This window comes from Coregonus clupeaformis, chromosome 24 (genome assembly GCF_020615455.1).
Source record: "Coregonus clupeaformis isolate EN_2021a chromosome 24, ASM2061545v1, whole genome shotgun sequence".
Lineage (NCBI taxonomy): Eukaryota > Metazoa > Chordata > Actinopteri > Salmoniformes > Salmonidae > Coregonus > Coregonus clupeaformis.
The window spans coordinates 19,171,598-19,188,699 of record NC_059215.1 but is presented as its reverse complement, the minus strand read 5'-3'; the positions used below and the strand labels follow the sequence as shown (position 1 = coordinate 19,188,699).

Below are 17,102 nucleotides of genomic sequence, written 5' to 3'. Positions count from 1 at the left end.
AGTATGCTTGGGGTCATTGTCCATTTGGAAGACCCATTTGTGACCAAGCTTTAACTTCCTGACTGATGTCTTGAGATGTTGCTTCAATATATCCACAAATTTTCCTTCCTCATGATGCCATCTATTTTGTGAAGTGCACCAGTCCCTCCTGCAGCAAAGCACCCCCACAGCATGATGCTGCCACCCCCGTGCTTCACGGTTGGGATGGTGTTCTTCGGCTTGCAAGCAACCCCCTTTTTGCTCCTAACATAACGATGGTCATTATGGCCAAACAGTTATATTTTTGTTTCATCAGACCAGAGGACATTTCTCCAAAAAGTATGATCTTTGTCCCCATGTGCAGTTGCAAACCGTAGTCAGGCTTTTTTATGGCGGTTTTGGAGCAGTGGCTTCTTCCTTGCTGAGCGGCCTTTCATGTTATGTAGATATAGGACTCGTTTTACTGTGGATATAGATAATTTTGTACCTGTTTCCTCCAGCATCTTCACAAGGTCCTTTGCTGTTGTTCTGGGATTTATTTGCACTTTTCGCACCAAAGTACATTCATCTCTAGGAGACAGAACGCGTCTCCTTCCTGAGCAGTATGACGGCTGCGTGGTCCCATGGTGTTTATACTTGCGTACTATTGTTTGTACAGATGAACGTGGTATCTTCAGGCGTTTGGAAATTGCTCCCAAGGATGAACCAGACTTGTGGAGGTCAACCTTTTTTTTCTGAGGTCTTAGCTGATTTCTTTTGATTTTCCCATGATGTCAAGCAAAGTTTGAAGGTAGGCCTTGAAATACATCCACAGATACACCTCCAATTGACTCAAATGATGTCAATTAGCCTATCAGAAGCTTCTAAAGCCATGACATCATTTTCCTGAATTTTCCAAGCTGTTTAAAGGCACAGTCAACTTAGTGTATGTAAACTTCTGACCCACTGGAATTGTGTTAATCTGTTTGTAAACAATTGTTGGAAAGATTACTTGTGTCATGCACAAAGTAGATGTCCTAACCGACTTGCCAAAACTATAGTTTGTTAACAAGACATTTGTGGAGTGGTTGAAAAACAAGTTTTAATGACTCCAACCTAAGTGTATGTAAACTTCCGACTTCAACTGTACATGTATAGTCACAAGGTATTCTATGATGTCCAGCATCCCAAGGAGGAGGGGCAATAAGCTCACTAGGGACTGGGGGTTGTATGTATTATACCAAGGAGAAACAATTCTTCACATAAGAATTAGTGTTATAACCCCTGAAGAAGGAGGATGTCAGGGATGGTTTGTTTGCGTCATGATGATGCGATGTGGTGCCATGTTGTTTAAAGACAGGTAAAGACAGGTAAAGAAGAACTAGGACTTCTGTACATGAATAAAGCGAAGCTAGTTCAGACAGGAAACCTGAGTGTTTGTATTAGCTGATGTTGCACCAATTGGATTAATCACTCTACCTTAATATGGCGGTCTTATTAGTTGGCCACGTTCTCCACACACATTCTCTGATGGCTTCCGCTCGCAAGCTAGTGCTGTTTTCTGTTATCCCACCACCACCACAGCCTCCACCTGTTTGGCTCTGTATTTGGTTCAGTCAGGGGGATTGGTAGCTATACCTCACTCACTGCATGGAGGTTATCATGATGGTAATGATTTAGCTTTGCTATTAGCTGACAACGTCATTGGCTGACAACGTCACAAAAATGATACACGCACATCGATGAGGCAGAAGGCTGTGTGTTGTTATGATTCTGAATAGTCAGATAGCTAGCAACAGTGACAAGAAGCTGCCATGTGGGGAATCGTAGGTGGCTCGTTTCAGTTGTCTTGTTTCAGTTGCCTTGTCTTGTTTTGACTGATGTCACGTCTATGCTAATATGGCTACAATTCGCTAGCTAGCTAACCAACAACTGTAACGACGTGTTTGAGAGACAACAAGTGCTCATTGTGCAAATGTATTTATGTTTTCAATAAACATTGTAGACAAAATATACACTGAACACAAATATAAACACAACATGCAACATTTTCAAAGATTTTACTGAGTTACAGTTAATTCAGTATAAGGAAATCAGTCAATTGAAATAAATTCATTAGGCCCTAGTCTATGGATTTCACATGACTGGGATTAAAGATATACAGTGCATTCGGAAAGTATTCAGACCTTCTAAAATGTATTAAATTAAACATTTTCCTTATCAATCTACACACAATACCCCATAATGACAAAGTAAAAACAGGTTTTTAGGAATGTTTGCAAATGTATTAAAAATAAAAAACAGATTTACCTTATTTACATAAGTATCCTTTACTATGAGACTCCAAATTTAGCTCAGGTGCATCCTGTTTCCATTGATCATCCTTGAGATGTTTCTACACTTGATTGGAGTCCACCTGTGGTAAATTCAATTGATTGGACATGATTTGGAAAGGCACACACCTGTCTACATAAAGGTCCCACAGTTGACAGTGCATGTCAGAGCAAAACCCAAGCCATGAGGTCGAAGGAATTGTCCGTAGAGCTGCGAGACAGGATTGTGTTGAGGCACAGATCTGGGGAAGTCTGCAGCATTGAAGGTCTCCAAGAAGTGGCCTCCATCATTCTTAAATGGAAGAAGTTTCGAACCACCAAGACTCTTCCTAGAGCTGGCCAACCAGCCAGGGAGGTGACCAAGAACACGATGGTCAATCTGACAGAGCTCCAGAGTTCCTCTGTGGAGATGGGATAACATCCAGAAGGACAACCATCTCTGCAGCACTCCACCAATCAGGCCTTTATGGTAGAGTGGCCAGACAGAAGCCACTCCTCAGTAAAAGGCACATGACAGCCCGCTTAGAGTTTGCCAAAAGGCACCTAAAGGACTCTTACACCATGAGAAACAAGATTCTTTGGTCTGATGAAACCAAGATTAAACTATTTGGCCTGAATGCCAAGCGTCATTTCTGGAGGAAACCTAGCACCATCCCTACGGTGAAGCATGGTGGTGGCAGCATCATGCTGTGGGGATGTTTTTCAGCGGCAGGGACTGGGAGACTAGTCAGGATCGAGGGAAAGATGAACGGAGCAAAGTACAGAGAGATCCTTGATGAAAACCTGCTCCAGAGCGCTCAGGACCTCAGACTGGGGCGAAGGTTCTCCTTCCAACAAGACAACGACCCTAAGCACACAGCCAACACAACGCAGAAGTGGCTTCGGGTCAAGTCTCTGAATGTCCTTGAGTGGCCCAGCCAGAGCCCGGACTTGAACCCGATCGAACATCTCTGGAGAGACCTGAAAATAGCTGTGCTGTGACGCTCCCTATCCAACCTGACAGAGCTTGAGAGTATCTGCAGAGAAGAATGGGAGAAACTCCCCAAATACAGTGTGCCAAGCTTGTAGCGTCATACCCAAGAAGACTCAAGGCTATAATCGCTGCTTCAACAAAGTACTGAGTAAAGGGTCTGAATACTTATGTAAATGTGATATTTCAGTTGTTGTTTTTTTGCAAAAATTTCTAAATATCTGTTTTTGCTTTGTCATTATGAGGGGAAAAAAACAATTTAATCAATTTTAGAATAAAATCTTTCCGAATGCACTGGTATCTGTTGGTCACCCACACAACGCCGTAAACGTGGTCTACGATGGTGAGGCCGGTTGGACGTACTGCCAAATTCTCTAAAACGACGTTGGAAGCGGCTTATGGTAGAGAAATTAACATTCAATTCTATGGCAACAGCTCTGGTGGACATTCATGCAGTCAGCATGCCAATTGTACGCTCCCTCAAAACATGAGACATCTGTGGCATTGTGAAATGGATTATTTTAGCCAAGGAGAAATTATCACTGCCAGGGATGTAAACAAATTTGTGCAAGACATTTTAGAGAAATAAGCTTTTTGTGCGTATGGAAAATGTCTGGGATATTTTATTTCAGTTCATGAAACATGGGACCAACACTTTACATGTTGCGTTTATATTTTTGTTCAGTATAGTTTACATGTTGTCAACAATCTACGCCAACTCTGTCTGTTTTGCCCCTTAGTTGCGCATTCATCGATTTTGTGCTAAGCAACCAACCCGTCTATGGCAGTGAGCTACCATGAAGCTGCAGAGCCAACCGCCAACACCTAATGTATTGTCATTTACTTTCTAATAAATGGTTAAACAAATACGTGCCGTTTTCTGTCTGAACTATTAGACAGTCTTAGGTAGTTGTGCTGTTCCATGGTGTGAAAAAATTGTCTAAATAGTAGCCGATTTTGATGTGGATTGTATAAAGAAGCAGGATTTTAGCACTAATGGGGGAAATTGATGGGGAACATTGAGTCTGATGATGGTAAAATTAATTAATGTTTAAGCTCTTTGGGTTTCTCAAAATTCTCTTGTTCTCTGTCAGTCCCTTATGTTTTCATTGTCAGGCTTTATTTTTCTAATACACAACTGCTGTAACTCAGTGAGATAAATATATATACAGTGGGGAGAACAAGTATTTGATACACTGCCGATTTTGCAGGTTTTCCTACTTACAAAGCATGTAGAGGTCTGTAATTTTTATCATAGGTACACTTCAACTGTGAGAGAAGGAATCATAAGTATTTGATACATCAGAAAAGCAGAACTTAATATTTGGTACAGAAACCTTTGTTTGCAATTACAGCGATCATACGTTTCCTGTAGGTCTTGACCAGGTTTTCACACACTGCAGCAGGGATTTTGGCCCACTCCTCCATACAGACCTTCTCCAGATCCTTCAGGTTTCGGGGCTGTCGCTGGGCAATACGGACTTTCAGCTCCCTCCAAAGATGTTCTATTGGGTTCAGGTCTGGAGACTGGCTAGGCCACTCCAGGACCTTGAGATGCTTCTTACGGAGCCACTCCATAGTTGCCCTGGCTGTGTGTTTCGGGTCGTTGTCATGCTGGAAGACCCAGCCACGACCCATCTTCAATGCTCTTACTGAGGGAAGGAGGTTGTTGGCCAAGATCTCGCGATACATGGCCCCATCCATCCTTCCCTCAATACGGTGCAGTCGTCCTGTCCCCTTTGCAGAAAAGCATCCCCAAAGAATGATGTTTCCACCTCCATGCTTCACGGTTGGGATGGTGTTCTTGGGGTTGTACTCATCCTTCTTCTTCCTCCAAACATGGCGAGTGGAGTTTAGACCAAAAAGCTATATTTTTGTCTCATCAGACCACATGACTTTCTCCCATTCCTCCTCTGGATCATCCAGATGATCATTGGCAAACTTCAGATGGGCCTGGACATGCGCTGGCTTGAGCAGGGGGACCTTGCGTGCGCTGCAGGATTTTAATCCATGACGGCGTAGTGTGTTACTAATGGTTTTCTTTGAGACTGTGGTCCCAGCTCTCTTCAGGTCATTGACCAGGTCCTGCCGTGTAGTTCTGGGCTGATCCCTCACCTTCCTCATGATCATTGATGCCCCACGAGGTGAGATCTTGCATGGAGCCCCAGACCGAGGTTGATTGACCGTCATCTTGAACTTCTTCCATTTTCTAATAATTGCGCCAAAAGTTGTTGCCTTCTCACCAAGCTGCTTGCCTATTGTCTTGTAGCCCATCCCAGCCTTGTGCAGGTCTACAATTTTATCCCTGATGTCCTTACACAGCTCTCTGGTCTTGGCCATTGTGGAGAGGTTGGAGTCTGTTTGATTGAGTGTGTGGACAGGGGTCTTTTATACAGGTAACGAGTTCAAACAGGTGCAGTTAATACAGGTAATGAGTGGAGAACAGGAGGGCTTCTTAAAGAAAAACTAACAGGTCTGTGAGAGCCGGAATTCTTACTGGTTGGTAGGTGATCAAATACTTATGTCATGCAATAAAATGCAAATTAATTATTTAAAAATCATACAATGTGATTTTCTGGATTTTTGTTTTAGATTCCATCTCTCACAGTTGAAGTGTACCTATGATAAAAAATTATAGACCTCTACATGCTTTGTAAGTAGGAAAACCTGCAAAATCTGCAGTGTATCAAATACTTGTTCTCCCCACTGTATATATGGTATACTGAAGTATAATTTCAATCATTCCATAAGTGTCAAAGGCTTTAATTGACAATTACATTACGTTTATGCAGAGTCAATATTTGCAGTGTTGACCCTTCTTTTTCAAGACCTCTGCAATCCGCCCTGGCATGCTGTCAATTAACTTATGGGCCACATCCTGACTGATGGCAGCCCATTATTGCATAAACAATGCTTGGAGTTTGTCAGAATTTGTGGGTTTTTGTTTGTCCACCCGCCTCTTGAGGATTGACCACAAGGTCTCAATGGGATTAAGGTCTGGGGAGTTTCCTGGCCATGGACCCAAAATGTCAATGTTTTGTTCACCGAGCCACTTAGTTATCACTTTTGCCTTATGGCAAGGTGCTCCATCATGCTGGAAAAGGCATTCGTCGTCACCAAACTGTTCTTGGATGGTTGGGAGAAGTTGCTCTCGTGGATGTGTTGATACCATTCTTTATTCATGGCTGTGTTCTTAGGCAAAATTGTGAGTGAGCCCACTCCCTTGGCTGAGAAGCAACCCCACACATGAATGGTCTCAGGATGCTTTACTGTTGACACAGGACTGATGGTAGCGCTCACCTTGTCTTCTCTGGACAAGGTGTTTTCCGGATGCCCCAAACAATTGGAAAGGGGATTCATCAGAGAAAATGACTTTACCCTAGTCCTCAGCAGTCCAATCCCTGTACCTTTTGCAGAATATCAGTCTGTCCCTGATGTTTTTCCTGGAGAGAAGTGTCTTATTTTGCTGCCCTTCTTGACACCAGGCCATCCTCCAAAAGTATTCGCCTCACTGTGCGTGCAGATGCACTCACACCTGCCTGCTGCCATTCCTGAGCAAGCTCTGCACTGGTGGTGCCCCGATCCTGCAGCTGAATCAACTTTAGGAGACGGTCCTGGCGCTTGCTGGACTTTCTTGGGCGCCCTGAACCTCTCTCCTTGAAGTGCTTCATGATCCGATAAATGGTTGATTTAGGTACAATCTTACTAGCAGCAATATCCTTGCTTGTGAAGCTCTTTTTGTGCAAAGCAATGATGATGGCACGTGTTTCCTTGCAGGTAACCATGGTTAACAGAGGAAGAACAATGATTTCAAGCACCACCCTCCTTTTAAAGCTTCCAGTCTGTTATTCTAACTCAATCAGCATGACAGAGTGATCTCCAGCCTTGTCCTCGTCAACACTCTCACCTGTGTTAACGAGAGAATCACTGACATGATGGCAGCTGGTCCTTTTGTGGCAGGGCTGAAATGCAGTGGAAATGTTTTTTGGGGATTAAGTTCATTTTCATGGCAAAGAGGGACTTTGCAATTAATTGCAATTCATCTGATCACTCTTCATGACATTCTGGAGTATATGCAAATTGCCATCATCAAAACTGAGGCAGCAGACTTTGTGAAAATTAGTATTTGTGTCATTCTCAAAACTTTTGACCACGACTGTATGTGCTCACTGACAAATCATTGCCAGTGTAAATACCATTAATGTACTGTTATTGACTTGCCAAATCACATTAATGAAGGGTGAGATTGTATATATAATTGTAAATATAATTTATCATTGTGCTGAAGAGATTACGATAATAGCAATATTATTCTGATTTTATTACTGTATTGATTATATTATTCCTCCTTTAAAACAAGGTAGTTAGTTGCTTCTGTCCCAAGCTCAGTGGAGCTTGCTGTTGGTGTTTTCTAAATATTCTATATGTCCATTGTTAATTATTTTTTTCTCTGTAGCTTTATCATCAACAAATGTAATGTGTATACACAAACAATCCTACGTCATTGCTTTTGCTTGTTTATCTTCTGTCCCTCTAATAAAAGCAGAAAGTTCTCTCCACTTGGTCATTTGACCCAATTCAGACAGTGACCTAGATCAGGGTTTCCCAAACTCGGTCCTGTTGTGAATATATACAGTTGAAGTCGGAAGTTTACATACACTTAGGTTGGAGTCATTAAAACTAGTTTTTCAAGAACTCCACAAATTTCTTTTTAACAAACTATAGTTTTGGCAAGTCGGTTAGGACATCTACTTTGTGCATGACACAAGCAATTCTTTCAACAATTGTTTACAGACAGATTATTTCACTTATAATTAACTGTATGACAATTCCAGTGGGTCAGATGTTGATTGTGCCTTTAAACAGCTTGGAAAATTCCAGAAAATGATGTCATGGCTTTGGAAGCTTCTGATAAGCTAATTGACATAATTTGAGTCAATTGGAGGTGTACCTGTGGATGTATTTCAAGGCCTACCTTCAAACTCAGAGCCTCTTTGCTTGACATCATGGGAAAATGAAAAGAAATCAGCCAAGACCTCAGAAAAAAATGTGTAGACCTCCACAAGTCTGGTTCATCCTTGGGAGCAATTTCCAAATGCCTGAAGGTACCACATTCGTCTGTACAAACAATAGTACGCAAGTATAAACACCATGGGACCACGCAGCCGTCATACTGCTCAGGAAGGAGACGCGTTCTGTCTCCTAGAGATGAACGTACTTTGGTGCGAAAAGTGCAAATCAATCCCAGAACAACAGCAAAGGACCTTGTGAAGATGCTGGAGGAAACAGGTACAAAAGTATCTATATCCACAGTAAAACGAGTCCTATACCGACATAACCTGAAAGGCCGCTCAGCAAGGAAGAAGCCACTGCTCCAAAACCGCCATAAAAAAGCCAGACTACGGTTTGCAATTGCACATGGGGACAAAGATCGTACTTTTTGGAGAAATGTCCTCTGGTCTGATGAAACAAAAATAGAACTGTTTGGCCATAATGACCATCGTTATGTTTGGAGGAAAAAGGTGGTCGCTTGCAAGCTGAAGAACACCATCCCAACCGTGAAGCACGGGGCAGCATCATGCTGTGGGTGTGCTTTTCTTCAGGAGGGACTGTTGCACTTCATTTTCTTCAGGAGGGACTGTTGCACTTCACAAAATAGATGGCATCATGAGGAAGGAGTGAGTAGTCATGCTGTACTTCGCTCCGCAGGTAATATGACACACATTACATTACAATGGAACGATTTGATTAGTATAATGTTAGCTAGCTACATAGTTGTCTTTGTATCAAAGATAAAGTTGTAGTATAGAGAAACTATCGAGGTTAGCTAGCCAGCTACATTCGTTCGCAGCGACGCCGTTTTTCAAACAAAGTCAACACCGCAGCCATTGCTAGCTAGCCAACACTACCAGCTAGCAGTACTGTAGCATCTAAATACAATATCATTTTAGTCAATGAGAATTTTGCAACGTAAAGCTTCACTTTCTGAACATTCGAGATGTGTATTACTAGCTGTTTGGGGTTTTAGGCTGGGTTTCTGTACAGCACTTCGAGATATTAGCTGATGTAAGAAGGGCTATATAAAATAAAATTGATTGATTGATTGTAGTCCTCTTGTGTAGCTAGCATGACTGACTTTGTGCTAGCTAGCCAACGTTTAATTATTTCTGCGATATGAAAGGAACTTGACACGGACACGAATGATCTGTTTAGTGTGTTTTTTTTTTTTTTTGGGGGGGATGGATCAGCTTAATATTGCAGATAGATTGTATCTTCTATCAATGTAATTGTCTGCATCACTTCCAATCCCCCATGTTTTTTAAATTTTTTATATATATATATTCCCCTTTATTACTTTTCAACCCCACCATCCTTTCCCTACTTGGAGTAAATTAGTGAACAACAACGCCCAGGCCTCTACTTCCGGTCTATACTTACTACCTACACCTTATGGACAGAGTTAATTTTACAATAATTCTATATCTATATATATATATATATATATATTTATTTATTTTTTTGCTCCTGAACTTCTTCTACTCTCAACCTCTCCGATCATTTTCATGATGTCCATCTGTTTAGTGTGTTGGTTGTTTGTTGTAACCAAGTATTGGTGCTAAACCGTGTGTTATTGGATGCTAGCATGCTAGTTAGCTATGGCGTCATAGGATACGGTGCCCTGGGCGGTTTTCACGGAAGAATACTGTACCAAGTTAGCTAGCTGAATAAACTAAGTTAGAGTCTATTCCTAGAAAACATTGAACCGCTGTTGTTTACAACAATTATAATTTCTAAAGTGGAAGTTGGGAGAGTTACATTTGAGTGTTTCAGTGAAAGGTAAGTGAGCGAGGCCCGCTCTCTTGCTTCCCCAGATGTTTAGTTAATTTTATTCCGATTTCTTTTGCATTAATGTAGCCTTTTCTGTAGCCTGTCAACTATGTGTCTGTCTATCCCTGTTCTCTCCTCTCTGCACAGGCCATACAAACGCTTCACACCGCGTGGCTGCTGCCACTCTAATCTAGTGGTCCCTGCGCGCACGACCCACGTGGAGTTCCAGGTCTCCGGCAGCCTCTGGAATTGCCGTTCTGCGGCCAACAAGGCAGAGTTAATCTCAGCATATGCTACCCTCCAGTCCCTTGACTTCTTGGCGCTGACGGAAACATGGATTACCACAGAAAACACTGCTACTCCTACTGCTCTTTCTTCGTCTGATCATGTATTCTCGCATACCCCGAGAGCATCTGGTCAGCGCGGCGGTGGCACAGGAATCCTCATCTCTCCCAAGTGGACATTCTCTCATCTCCCTGCGGACCTGTCATCTTTTCACTCCCTCCTCTCTACATTTTCTTCCTCTGTTTCTGCTGCTAAAGCCACTTTCTACCACTCTAAATGTCAAGCCTCTGCCTCTAACCCTAGGAAGCTCTTTGCCACCTTCTCCTCCCTGCTGAATCCTCCTCCTCCTACACTCCCTCCTCCCTCTCTGTGGATGACTTCGTCAACCATTTTGAAAAGAAGGTTGACGACATCCGATCCTCATTTATTAAGTGAAATGACACCGTTGGTCCTGCTCACACTGCCGTACCCTATGCTTTGACTTCTTTCTCCCCTCTCTCTCCAATCTTGCGACTTGTGATGGCCGGCCGCCCAACAACCTGCCCGCTTGACCCTATCCCCTCCTCTCTTCTCCAGACCATTTCCGGAGACCTTCTCCCTTACCTCACCTCACTCATCAACTCATCCTTGACCGCTGGCTATGTCCCTTCCGTCTTCAAGAGAGTGAGAGTTGCACCCCTCCTCAAAAAACCTACACTCGATCCCTCCGATGTCAACAACTACACACCAGTATCCCTTCTTTCTTTTCTCTCCAAAACTCTTGAGCGTGCCGTCTCTAGCCAACTCTCCTGCCATCTCTCTCAGAATGACCTTCTTGATCCAAACCAGTCAGGTTTCAAGACTGGTCATTCAACTGAGACTGCTCTTCTCTGTGTCACGGAGGCTCTCCGCACTGCTAAAGCTAACTCTCTCTCCTCTGCTCTTATCCTTCTAGACCTATCTGCTGCCTTTGATACTGTGAACCATCAGATCCTCCTCTCCACCGAGTTGGGCATCTCCGGCGCTGCTCACTCTTGGATTGCGTCCTACCTGACAGGTCGCTCCTACCAGGTGGTGTGGCGAGAATCTGTCTCCGCACCACGTGCTCTCACCACTGGTGTCCCCCAGGGCTCAGTTCTAGGCCCTCTCCTATTCTCTCTATACACCAAGTCACTTGGCTCTGTCATATCCTCACATGGTCTCTCCTATCATTGCTACGCAGATGACACACAATTAATTTTCTCCTTTCCCCCTTCTGATAACCAGGTGGTGAATCGCATCTCTGCATGTCTGGAAGACATATCAGTGTGGATGTCGGATCACCACCTCAAGCTGAACCTCGGCAAGACGGAGCTGCTCTTCCTCCCGGGGAAGGACTGCCCGCTCCATGATCTCGCATTCACGGTTGACAAATCCATTGTGTCCTCCTCGGGAGGAAGAGCAGCTCCGTCTTGCCGAGGTTCAGCTTGAGGTGGTGATCCGACATCCACACTGATATGTCTGCCAGACGAGTGCAAAGAACCTTGGCGTGACCCTGGATAACACCCTGTTGTTCTCCGCTAACATCAAAGCGGTGACCCGATCCTGTAGGTTCATGCTCTACAACATTCGCAGAGTACGACCCTACCTTACACAGAAAGCGGCACAGGTCCTAATCCAGGCACTTGTCATCTCCCGTCTGGATTACTGCAACTCGCTGTTGGCTGTGCACCCTGCCTGTGCCATTAAACCCCTACAAGTTATCCAGAACGCTGCAGCCCATCTGGTGTTCAACCTTCCCAAGTTCTCTCATGTCACCCCGCTCTGCACACTCCACTGGCTTCCAGTTGAAGCTCGCATCTACTACAAAATCATGGCACTTGCCTACGGAGCTGTAAGGGGAACGGCACCTCCTTACCTTCAGGCTCTGATCAGACCCTACACCCAAATGAGGGCACTACGTTCATCCACCTCTGGCCTGCTAGCCCCCCTACCTCTACGGAAGCACAGTTCCCGCTCAGCCCAGTCAAAGTTATTCGCTGCTCTGGCACCCCAATGGTGGAACAAGCTCCCCCATGACGCCAGGACAGCGGAGTCACTGACCACCTTCTGGAGACACTTGAAACCCTACCTCTTTAAGGAATACCTGGAATAGTATAACAGTAATCATTCTACCCCTCCCTCCTCCCCCCCACCCCCCATTTAAAAAAAAGGGTGGTTGTCCCACTGGCTATCCTAAGTTGAATGCACCAATTTGTAAGTCGCTCTGGATAAGAGCTTCTGCTAAATGACCTAAACGTAAATGAAGGAAAATTATGTGGATATATTGAAGCAACATATCAAGACATCAGTCAGGAAGTTAAAGCTTGGTCGCAAATGGGTCTTCCAAATGGACAATGACCCCAAGCATATTTCCAAAGTTGTGGCAAAATGGCTTAAGGACAACAAAGTCAAGGTATTTGAGTGGCCATCACAAAGCCCTGACCTCAATCCTATAGAACATTTGTGGGCAGATCTGAAAAAGCAAGGAGGCCTACAAATCTGACTCAGTTACACCAGCTCTGTCAGGAGGAATGGGCCAAAATTCACCCAATTTATTGTGGGAAGCTTGTGGAAGGCTACCCGAAACGTTTGACCCAAGTTAAACAATTTAAAGGCAATGCTACCAAAAACTAATTGAGTGTATGTAAACTTCTGACCCACTGGGAATGTGATGAAAGAAATAAAAGCTGAAATAAATCATTCTCTCTAGTATTATTCTGACATTTCACATTCTTCAAATAAAGTGGTGATCCTAACTGACCTAAGACATGGACTTTTTCCATTTTAGTCATTTAGCAGACGCTCTTATCCAGAGCAACTTAGTTAGTGAATGCATACATGTATTTTAAAAAAAAATATATATATATATTTTTTTTTTCATACTGGCCCCCCGTGGGAAACGAACCCACATCCCTGCCGGCCAAACCCTCCCCTACCTTGGACGACGCTGGACCAATTGTGCGCCGCCCATGGGTCTCCCGGTCGCGGCCGGCTGCGACAGAGCCTGGACTCGAACCAGGATCTCTAGTGGCACAGCTAGCACTGCGATGCAGTGCCTTAGACCACTGCGCCATTCTGGAGTTTTTACTAGGATTAAATGTCAGGAATTGTGAAAAACTGAGTTTAAATGTATTTGGCAAAGGTGTATGTAAACTTCCGACTTCAACTGTATATATATAGATATACAGTGCCGTGAAAAAGTATTTGCCCCTTTTCTGAATGTTATCAGACCTTCAACCAAAAGCTAATATTAGATAAAGGGAACCATCAGCAATACAGGCCTCTTTTTTTTAAATCTGAAAACACATATATGAAAGATGTTATTTTTCCCTCTTATACAGTCCACCAAATCCCCCTCTTCAAAAATACTGCTTTAAAGCAGCTAGCTAATCCAATGTTATTAAAACTGCTAGCTAATCAAATGTTATTAAATCAGCTAGCTAATCCAATGTTATTAAAACTGCTAGCTAATCAAATGTTATTAAATCAGCTAGCTAATCCAATGTTGGTGTACTTCTGTCCTTTCCTCTCATGTGGTATGGATGAAAAGGTCCCCACATGAGTGCTACGTGCAGTGTGTGATCCCTCTTTCCAACCCCTCCACCCCACCTCCCTCCCCTCCCAACCACAAGATAGTTGACTTGGAGCACAGCTAGCCGAGACAGACTGCCTATTCAGGCAAAAGAGCGTGGCACAGAACCCAGAAATATGGGGCAACGGTCCCAAAACAGTCTCCCAGTTTCCTCACAGTCACAAACACGCCAGTCCAGAGCCACAGCTTACTAAAACAGAGAGTCTATGTAGAGTCTGTGTAGCTCTCCTCTTACACGTAATGGTTTTCCTGACAGCGTAATTGCAGCCACATTACGCAACATCACTTCTAGGGAGTTTACCATGGCCAAGAACCAGTGAGAGGGGAAAGGTTGGATCTACTTTGCACATGGCATGAGAATAAATTACGTGAGTGGGAATCACAGGATTCCAGATAGTAATGTGTGACAATGCAATTTTACAGTGGACTTTATACCTTTGGTCTGACTAGCAGTCACATTTTGAAGAATGTTAGTGGGTCTGGAGTGTGAAAAAGCCTTTTTAACAGTCACCCAGTTCTGACAATATGATACGTTTTTATTATCGCCATCGGTGCCATTTCAGTATTGCTGAAATGACAACACATGGCCCTCTGTGACGAGTGATAGGGAACAGACTATTTCACAACAGAACCAGACGACTGTCTTCCACCTCTTGTCCTGCTTTTGGAAATCATGTCAAAGGGCATGGTTCTTCACACACATCCAACGTAACCTCATCAATTTATCATCAATGTCAATATATACACCCATTTGTTGTGGACACCCATCGGCTAAGGCACTGACACTGGAGGTCTCAGAGGCATTGGGACTTCCCCAAAGCTATCTGTATTATTTTATCTGATTAGGAATGAACCTAACACTGCAGCCGGGGCATTCCAACCAATAAAGGGGTGTTCACAGAGATAATTTGATTGATCTTTATGGGGGTGGTACTCTTCACATGAAATAATTCTCAATGGATACAAGTCAACCTCTCCTGATGGTGTTTAATGTACAAGACACTGGACACAAACCTACCAACCACACATGATGGTCAATGTTCAGCAACCAGACACTGGACACAAACCCATCAACCAAATGCACATGATGGTCAATGTTAAGCAACATGCGTAGTGTTAGTCTAAGCTCTCTCTATTCTTCATTGTGGAGTTGTCAATTCCCGAATACAAAAGAATAGTAGGCAATACAAGTTTCACTCTTATGATGAACTATTTGCCTAGTTCAACTTCAAAGAATTGCAGGTAGATGAGACCCACAAAAGTGGGTCAGGTTTTCACCTTTGACATAATTTAACTTTCTTTTTTTGATGACACGTCAGCAAATATTGGACTGCATTGTAGAACTACCATGCCACACTCATAGCACTGTTTAAAAGCAGTAGGATCAATGGGTTTCTGTAGTGGTATTACGTAGCATCATACACTGTCAAGCCGACACTCACTCAATAGTGGCTGAGTGATAACTGCTTTTCACGTGATAAGACTGCAGTAATACAGTAGCCTATTCAGCACTCCTACACTTAATAAAGATGCAGTCCGGGATCTTAAGCACTTACACATTCGTAACATATTGTACGAATTGGAATTCGTGACATATCATACGAATTGCAGGACGTAAAATATCATATTTTGCAGGACATAGCATATCATACGAAATGGATGACGTAGTACACAATTGTGCACAATGTTCGGGGACCAGTTTTGGCTCGTGAGCACTACTTTCAAAACTACTAGCTGAAATTATACAAAACCTCTGGAGCATCACTTTAACTTGTCCAACCACACCATTGCATCTCTGTTGCATGACCCAAACACATGTAACTCACGTGATATTACTTGCACAATATATTTTGGCAAGATGGGGGTTTCGATGACCTTGCCTTTGTACCCAATCTTGGCTGTTTCCTGGACAAATGCCCATTGCACCAGACATTGAAGACATTGCCTCAAAGCAGTTGCCTCCACCACTGCATTTGCTCTAAACACTCTGTCATGAATATTCATAATTTCACACTATGTGGGAGTTGACATGGATCTCATTGTGTATAAAACCCAGCACCTCTCATTGCATCTTTGCGTGTGGATGCTTGACTAAGACGAAATCTAAAGAAATAATTTAACAGGTCCCTACACACGTAAGTACATTTAAATATTTTCTGCTCTTCTGTGCACTCTTCATTCAATCTTATTTAGAATTATACAGTGGAATCTACATTGTCCGAATATTTGAGATATTTTCACTGATATTACTTAATGCATTATGATGATCATAAAATGTACGCACAGTGGTCAGTACTAATTATTTTTTTGTTTTTTTATTTGCAGAGCGATTGAATAGCCTATTAATTATTACATGTTATTTTCCCTCCATAGACTCAACTTAAGACAATGGAGACCATAAACGAGATAATTCCATTCGCTAAAGAGATCCTGAGCCAGAGGCCCAGTCGGGGCATGATGAAGGTGTACTTGCTGGGTTCTACCCTGGCATTGTTTGGAGTGGTCGGTGGACTGGTGGAAACGGTATGCATGCCATTTTGTGAACAGGAACCATTAGACGAGGAAATTATCAAGCTGATCACAGAGGAGAAGAAGAGGCAAATGCTGGAGCCAGAGATAACCACTGACGAGCCTGATGTTGTGGATGAGTTGCAAACGGAGATTGACGCTAAGAAGCCACTGGAAGGTCGTCAGAGGAGGGCATCTATCAGGTCACATGCCTGTTGAAGATGCACTGCAACTCCTTCTCATGTTGATTGAACACTAATGAAACCAACACTTAGAACACAAAATGTGGTGAAATAAGCTAAATCACCCTGGCAATCAAAAGGGATTGCACTTGATGATTTTATCATGATAATTTGGCCATGTTTAGGGACCCCTTGACTTATTAGCAATGAGAAGAGAAGAGACGGAATGGATGGATGGATGGATGGATGGATGGATGGATAGATGGACCGATGCAACAACAGGCTACAGTTATGACTGGCTGCTGGGCAGCAGAAGCTCTGTGACTGACTGAGAATTTGTATTTTCTTTTGGCGACCTAATAAACCTATTTTATGTTACCACTGGGTCATGATGTGGTTCATGTCAAACAGTGTTGTGAGTAGCCTAAAGTAGCCTGCCCAATGAT

General features: G+C 43.3%; 1 protein-coding gene across 1 annotated transcript; it reads left to right on the top strand.

The window, feature by feature from the left end:
* Positions 1-16,035: 16,035 nt before the first annotated feature.
* Positions 16,036-17,034, top strand: LOC121537413 (G0/G1 switch protein 2). The gene is made up of 2 exons (XM_041845050.1): positions 16,036-16,101; positions 16,340-17,034. Exon 2 carries the CDS (start codon positions 16,355-16,357, stop codon positions 16,691-16,693), a length of 339 nt encoding a protein of 112 aa, XP_041700984.1. The 5' UTR covers positions 16,036-16,101; positions 16,340-16,354; the 3' UTR covers positions 16,694-17,034.
* The last annotated feature ends 68 nt before the right edge of the window (positions 17,035-17,102 follow it).